The 8,193-nt window shown below is 37.2% G+C and overlaps 1 protein-coding gene across 1 annotated transcript in view; it reads left to right on the forward strand.

Moving 5' to 3' along the window:
- The window catches only part of HELB (DNA helicase B), a 37,417-nt gene that overhangs the window by 7,189 nt on the left and 22,035 nt on the right, over positions 1–8,193 (forward strand). The window contains exons 4-6 of the mRNA XM_017515848.2: positions 2,144–3,040; positions 6,081–6,258; positions 7,417–7,558. Coding sequence (XP_017371337.1) covers positions 2,144–3,040; positions 6,081–6,258; positions 7,417–7,558 — 1,217 coding nt within the window. The remainder of the gene's footprint in view (positions 1–2,143; positions 3,041–6,080; positions 6,259–7,416; positions 7,559–8,193) is intronic.

The following is an 8,193-nucleotide window of genomic DNA, read 5'->3' on the forward strand; positions in this document are numbered from 1 at the left end:
GCACTCGTTCTCCATCAGGCCTTGTTCCCTTGATGAGGAACTGTGATCCCCTGTAGAGGGAGAGGCATTCTGATTTTGAGTATTCTCAGCCTTTTTACGCTGGTTTCTTCCCATCATTGTAAATTTATCCACCTGTCGTCTTTGTAATTACCGACTTTCAAATTAGGTCTCTGAGTGGACGTCCAACTTGTTGTTTCCCAGCGCCGGAATCTGAGCAACCCACTGCGCCGGCCAAAACAGCAGCGTTAAGATTCGTGGTGCTTTTCTGCCCGGGAATCTCTGGTCTGGCTTCCCTCTTGAATCCCTTTTTCAATCAGCTGAATGGGCGACTCTGCCTTCCCAGAGCTTCAAATGTCGACCAAAAGGGGACCCAGTCCCGTTTACTCTGCACCAAGAACCACCGCGCCGGCCACAGGAGTCATGCTGGTGACCCGTGAGGCTCCTCCGCTGGGAATCTCCAGGTCCGTGAGCAACAAAAATTTGTCTGAAAGTGTGGCGTCCTCTCATTCTCTGCGCTTTCACAACCCTGAGCTGCTAGTAATCAGCCATCTTGGATCTCTCTCGTGAACCCCTGTTTAAGAAGCTGTTGAAGTCCCAGATTCTCTCCCCAATGTGGGCATTAAGGGATTACTGCTTCCCACCCCAGCAAGAGGATAGAGGTTCTTCTTGCCTGATGCCATTCAACTGAAAGTTTCTAGGCTTGGGGATAATAGGGGAGGATAAGGCAGAGATTATCTGGTGGTGACTAAGGTTTTTCATTAGGGAATACTCTCCTCCCTCCCCGTTGTGTCAGGATCTGGAAGTGTTTTCTCCTGTTTAGTCACTCTTCTCAGAGAAGAATCTACATGGAGAGTTTAAGCCTGGCTGCAGCATTCTGGGACTCGTGGGAAAAGGAGGATCGACGTCCCACCATTCAGCCCATAAACTACTATCCAAGTATTGTATTAGTTTGCTGGGGCTTCCAGAACAAGTACTGCTGACTGGATAGATTACACAACAGAAATTTATTGTCTTACAGTTCTGGAGGCTACAAGTCTGAGTCAAGGTGTAGACAGGATTGATTTCTTCTGAGGCTTCTCTCCTTGGCTTTTAGATGGTCATTGTCTGTGTCTTCACGTGGTCTTCCTTCTTTGCCAGTCTGTGTCCTAATCTCTTCTTCTTGTAAGAATGCAAGTCATATTAGAGTAGGGCCCATCCGGAGGACCTCATTAATGAGGTGCATGGTCTCATTTAACCTTAATTACTTCTTTGAAACCCTGTTTCCAAATATAGTCACATTCTGAGGATACTGTGGGTTAGGACATCAAAATATGAATTTTGCGGGGACACGGTTCAGCCCATAAAAGGTATGGATAGCTCAGGAGTGATGAGTCCATTAAGAAAAAATGGGGCCAATAGATGATGTGCTCAGTGGATTATGGTGAAGGGAGTTCTGTATCTCTTCCGTAGAATTTAGGCAGAGTTGTTGATAGGTATACATAGAAAGCTAAACAAGCCAAGAAAATGAGACAGATGTTAACTTCATGATACACACTGAGTTCAACAAAAAACTTAACAGAGTGTATCTGTCACTCAACTGTGAATCCTATTTGCATAAGCATAATAAATATCTATTTGACCAAAATTTAACAAAATGTATACTACAACATTTTTCAAATATAGGAACTAAAGAAGCACCTGTGGAGGTAATGGTATAAAATAGAACGAACTTCCATAGAGACAGACTTGCCATAGTAAGGAGTTAATAATAAATATCTAAAATCTTTTAAAAATCAAGGAAAAATATCTATAGTACTTAGAACTATGGAGGTAAATTCTGGAAGAAATAAAGTGTTGGAGATGTTTCCTTTAGAAGGCATGAGAAAGAATAAGGAAAGGATTCATATTTTTTTGTGATAAGCCTTATGGTATTTCACTTTTAAAACTATTTGTGTTAGTTTGATACAATATAATTTTAATTAGAAAATTATATAGATCTCTAACTACAGTACAGCCAGTTAAAAAAATTAGTGATGTTCTCTAGTGTTTTTCTCCAAATTTAGTTGAAGTTCATGTTTTCTGGGGCTTCAAAAATTATTAATAAAGAACATATTCATAAGGTCTTACGATGTTTATAAACCAACCTGAACTTTTTTTCTTAAAGATAACCTACAGAGAATGGAACCTGTTGCGATGTGAGGCAAGTTGGATAGCGTTTTGTCAGTGCCAGCCTCTTCTCCAGTTGATGGCTGATTTGGAGAAGAACGCACTAATAATATATTCAAAACTGAAGCAGATGTGTAGAGAACATGGGCACACATATGTTGAAGTAAATGACTTAACTTTGGAATTGTCAGATCACATGTCATTTCCTGATGCTTCGGAATCGCTGAAGTTTTTGAAGGATATTGGTGTGGTGACATATGAGAAGGCCTGTGTCTTCCCTTACAACCTTTACCAGGCTGAAAGAGCCATTGCCTTTTCAATTTGTGACCTGATGAAGAGCCCTCCATGGCATTTATGTGTCGATGTCAAAAAGGTGCTTGCCTCTATTCACACCGCAGAACCTGAGAATTCAAGAAGGGATGATGCATTGAATGAGAGCAAACCTGATGAAGCAAGATTAGAAAATCCTGTGGACACAGAGGACATTGATGACCATATTTGGACTAATGGTGAAAGTGAAATTAATGCAGAAATAAGTGAAGTTCAGCTTGATCAGGATCAGATTGAAGTTCAGCTGGATCAGGATCAGTTGGCTGCTTTGGAAATGATTTGCTCCAATCCTGTGACAGTCATAAGTGGGAAAGGTGGATGTGGGAAGACCACAATCGTTAGCCATCTTTTTAAGCATATAGAGCAGTTGGAAGAAAGAGAAGTAAAAAAAGCTTGTGAAGATTTTGAACAAGACCAGAGTTCTTCAGAAGAATGGATTACCTTTACTGAGCAAAGTCAACTAGAGGCGAGCAAGGATATACAAGTTTTGCTCACAGCGCCTACAGGGAAAGCAGCTGGCTTACTAAGACAGAAAACTGGTCTTCATGCCTACACACTGTGTCAGGTAAAACCTTTGATATTTTATCTGTAGTTAAACATTTGCCTTGAAGATAAACTTATTTTTTAAAGCAATCAGTAGGAATATTTTGAATGCCTTCTGGGTCCCTGCCTTGCCTTGCGGTAACTAGTCATTTAGATCAATGCTTTTTAAAGCAGCCAGTCTGTAAATTGTTACCAGTTTGCTTGAGAAAGGAGCTAATGGTAGAAGTAAATCAGTGCACTGCTTCCTTCATTGAGAAAGTCTTATGAAAAAAACTTATCAGGCCCAGCACAGTGATTCCTCCCTTTAATCCCAGCACTTTGGGAGGCTAAGGTGGGAGGATCACTTGAGCTCAGGAGTTTGAGACCTGCCCAGGCAACATAGTGAGACCCCCATCTCTACAAAAAATTAAAAAATTAGCTAGCATGGTCGCATGCACCTGTTGTTCCAGCGACTTGGGAGGCTGAAGTGAGAGGACTGCTTGAGGCTGTGAAGTCGAGGCTGCAGTGAGCCGTGTTTACACCACTGTACTCTAGCCTGGGTGACACAGTAAGACCCTCTCTAAAAACCAAAAAACATCAGTTGCTCTAAAGTGTAGCCATAATGATGTAGTTAGTTTAGATGCTGATACAGTATCTGTTTCTCATGGGGACTGGTTACAAACATGTCACAGTCCACAGACCATATTTTGAATAGCGTTGGAAATGGAAGTGAAAGGCTTATATTCTGTAGGATGAAAGTGAGGACTTTGCTCATCTGGTATAATTCTTTATTTCTTCCACCTAGAACAGTGCCTGACAAACAGTAGTCACATAGTAAAAATTACAAATAAATTAACATTCTTGAAGAAAATAGTATTGGCTATAATTAAGAATCATGGAGTTTAACATTGTAAAGAGTTGGAGAGGTTCCTCTAGCCCTAGCCCTGACCTGGCATTTTATAGCTAAAGGAACTTGGTAGTTGGAAGATTTCGGAAGAAGGTAATCATTTAATTGGACTCCAAGGAACATGGAAGCTCAGGTGAGGAAAAGGACGTTGGACTTAGGGGAAAGACCTTTGCAAAGGCAATGAGGAATATGATCATAGTGTGTATAGAGGGTTTTGAGGTGATTTCATTGATTGGAATGAAGCCTGTATCTGACAGAATGGTGGAAATTAAACTTGGGTTAGACAATGAATTCCAGCTTTAAAGTTAGTAAAGTATTTTGACTTATCTCATTACATACTTGATAAAGTGATATTATCTCCACATTTACAGAAGAGCTAGTTGAAGTTTGAGGATGTTAAACATCTTGCCCAAGAACTTGGTTAGGTGTAGAACTAGGACTTGAAAGGGAGATTTCTAGCCTTCCAGCCTGTTGTTTTTTTCCATGGTGCCATTGTTACAGATATTGCACACCTAACAGTGAAACTCGAACTTGATCTACTAGGAGGCCATTTAGGTTCCTAAGCAAGAGATTGAAATAAAGCAGTTTTAAGGAAGATCATATAGAATCATAGAGCCATGAGCCACTTAACATATCTTGCCTATTATCTTTATTTATCACTTGAATGAATAGAGACCTAGAGTTTTTCAGTGTAGCTTATCAGAAGAGACTTCTGATGAGTTTATGATTTTTTTTTTATACTATGTTTTCATGTCTGATTAGTCTGAAGGACTGAATTCGAAGGGGACACCAAAAGGGGTCATTGCTAAGTTTGATCCTATGGTTAACTGATTAATTGGTAGTTTCTTAGTATCTACCTGAGATGCTGAGAGAACATTTCTGAAGCCATGTTTAGGCTTAGGAGAGGGTGCAAGAACATAGAAAGAGCACTGGAGTTTCATTTATTCATCCTTTGACTAGGGTTGCCAGATTTGGCAGATAAAAATATGAATAATTTTTTTAGTATAAGTATGTATCAAATGATTCTTTGACTTGCACATATTAAAACGTCATTTTTTGTGTGTTTGAAGTTCAAATTTAACTGGATTTCCTGTATTTTATTGGACAGTCCCATCCTGGGGTTGTGTGTAGGGGAACCTGGCTGCAAAGCTATTGGAGTCATCAAGGTGCTGATAGATGCAGCCTGTATTGAGCTAGCGGCACTAGAAATACAGTGGAACATGGCAGCATTTCTAAGATAATTAATTGACCATGTTAAATAAGAGAAAAGAAATGGCTAACTTAGAATGTTGTGAGACATGACCACTGCGACCATAGGGGGTTTTGTTGAAGGAAATTGATGCATTTGGGTAGGAAATATGAAGGCTTTACTTAATAGACATGTTGAATCTAGTTTCAGTAGAAAAATTAGATGAAGATGTGATATACCATTTAGAAAATCTGTACATAATACAGATTGAAAATCTGAAATGCTCCAATGAGCGTTTCCTTTGAGCATTATGTCAGTGCTCAAAAAAGAATTTTGGAGCACTTTGGATTTTGAATTTGCAGATCAAAGATACTCAACCTATAAGTGCTCATACTGATGACATAGAAACATTTGTAGAATGTTATACACTAAAATATTGACTGTTCTCTGGTTGGAATTTTACAACCAATTTTTTTCTCATCTATATTTAAAAATAAGTAGTATTATATTTGTAATAAATAATTTTGTTGTTTATTTGTTGTGGGGTGGTGGTGGTAGTTTTTAAAGAAGTTGAGGTGAGAAAGTTTAGAATACTTGAAAGAAAAAGTAGTATTTTCATAATTAGGTTGAGAAATCACTGCTTTTATTTCAGAATGGAGTAATGTGGTTGGGAGAACGGGAGGGCTTCAGTGGGATATCTCAGATGGCCATGGGAAGGTTTATTTGGCAATAGAAAAAAATAGAGAGCTTTCTGTGTTTAAAAACGATGAGGGAAGTGTTGAGATTTTGGTACAATTTGACCCGTTTTTTGTTTTTAGATTTACTTGGTCTGTCTTTGCTGTATGTTTATTTGTATAACTTTTGTATTTTTCTACTTCCCACCTACCCCTGCCAATTTAAGAGTTTTGCCTTAAAATAACTTGCTATTAATTTTTGGTTTTATAAATTTTATAACTTGACTTTGGAAATGCCATACTTTGCTTGTAGGTCAATTATAGCTTCTATTTATGGAACAAAAAAATGATGACCACAGACAAACCATGGAAATTTTCTTCAGTTAGAGTTCTGGTTGTGGATGAAGGGAGTTTGGTATCTGTAGGAATCTTCAAATCGGTCTTAAATTTATTGTGTGAGCACTCCAAACTTTCTAAACTTATTATCCTTGGTAAGTTAAAATATTGTTAGAATTCTGGTGTTTATTTCAGAATACTGTGGTTAGTTGGTTGTTTACACCATCTTACCACACCATTTCCTAAAGGTGAAAACCGTTTTTCAGAACTGATACCAAAGCTACACTAAGTTAAGTCTGACCACTCTCCTGATCAGCTTGGGTTGTTTTGTTTTAGCCAGGATAATGGCAGGCTGGGATGTGAATGAAATAGGGTTGTGATGGGTTACTGCTAATCACCTAAATGACGGCTGCTAAAACAGTAAAAGTGCCACAGATTCAGAGTAAATTAGGATGGGGATCATTTGGAAATAATAAAAAATTTGAATGATAGACCGCTTAAAAGTAATTTTATGATTCTAAGCTAATAACTCAAATTAGACCTCACCAGCCTCTTAGGCCCTTCCAATTCTGATAAGATTCAGTTAGATTCTATTGGGTAGTCGTGCTTGGTAGATCATATGATTTAATGGTGAAAAAAATAAAATCATAATTGGAGAATCATGTTGTATATAAAAACTATTTTTTTAGGTATTGGAGGATGTCTTTTAAGCAGTTGGTTCTATTAATGGCTTAAGCCTTCTCTCTGCTTCCCCCAGTACATGTTTTTCTTATATTTAGGGCTTATTTGGTGCAAGCAAAAAAGATTTTTAATAGAGCAGAACATCATCATTAGAGTAGTGAAATGTATCTGTTACCAAATGAGTTTGTTTGTTTTATATTTTGTACATTTATTTTATGTATTTGAGGCCATAGATTCTTCCATGTTCAATAAGACAATGAAGGTGATTGAAAAAGGAACTAACTACAAATGTCTAAGGTCTATTTTCTTGTCCTAATATGTTGACTAAAACATATGCCTATACCCAGTTTCCCTGTGGTTATAGGTATGAAAGATGTTCAATTTAGATTTTGTTACCTTATTGTGTTATTACTATTTTAATATCTTATACTGTTTAATTTAAATGTTATTTTTTGTTAAATATTTCACTTTAAACTCTTAAATAATTTTAAACAATCTTGGGGATATTTTTTCTCAGAGTAAGTCTTTATGATATTTATCAGTGGAGAGAAATAAAAATAATTTCTAAGTTTTAGCATCCTGGTTTCCTAAAACATGTATCTTTTTTTTTTTTTTTTTTTTAAATCTTTTAGGTGATATTAGACAGTTACCCAGTATTGAACCTGGTAACTTGCTGAAAGATCTTTTTGAGACTCTTCAGTCAAGAAATTGTGCTATTGAGCTAAAGACAAACCATAGAGCAGAATCTCAGCTAATTGTGGACAATGCTACAAGGTATAATATTACTAAGAGTTTGCATTTTCTGTCTGTTGTATTAGAAATAAAAGAAAAATGGCTTTTGAATTAGAATGATTTAGTACAATACATTTACTATCTCTTTTAGCAAAACTCTTCCATCCTTCAACTAAAAACCTTTGCCTCACAGTTAGAAAAGCACAGTTAATGTTTTTCATTACTGGTCCAGCACAAGTTATTATTGAAATTTAAAAATGGATGAGGTTTCCTGATTTCAAAAGGGTGTATATGAATTAAAATTGTATTAAGATTAAGGACTAGAATAAGCCCAAGGGGAATGGAGATTTGGAAATAACTTCATTCACATTCAAGGGAGAATTGGGGAAGAAATACCTCCTAATTTTTGTGGGAGTAAGCTGGAAGCAAAATAGTTGAATGTGGTATTTCACTCCTAGATGAATCGTGGAGGCACCGATGGTATATTACTTCCCTTAAATAGAAAAGAACCCTTCTTTTCCTTTTGTCTTTGTATAAGTCTTTGTAGTTATCCTCTGTCAGCTCAGACATTTGGTTTCTCCATAGTCCATACATGTGAAAAATCACAATCATTATTATTTCATGCTATTTATTTTAATACAGTCATGTACCGCATAACGTTTGGTCAGCAGCAGACT

This window comes from Cebus imitator, unplaced genomic scaffold (genome assembly GCF_001604975.1).
Source record: "Cebus imitator isolate Cc_AM_T3 unplaced genomic scaffold, Cebus_imitator-1.0 Scaffold562, whole genome shotgun sequence".
In the NCBI taxonomy this organism is placed as follows: Eukaryota; Metazoa; Chordata; class Mammalia; order Primates; family Cebidae; genus Cebus; species Cebus imitator.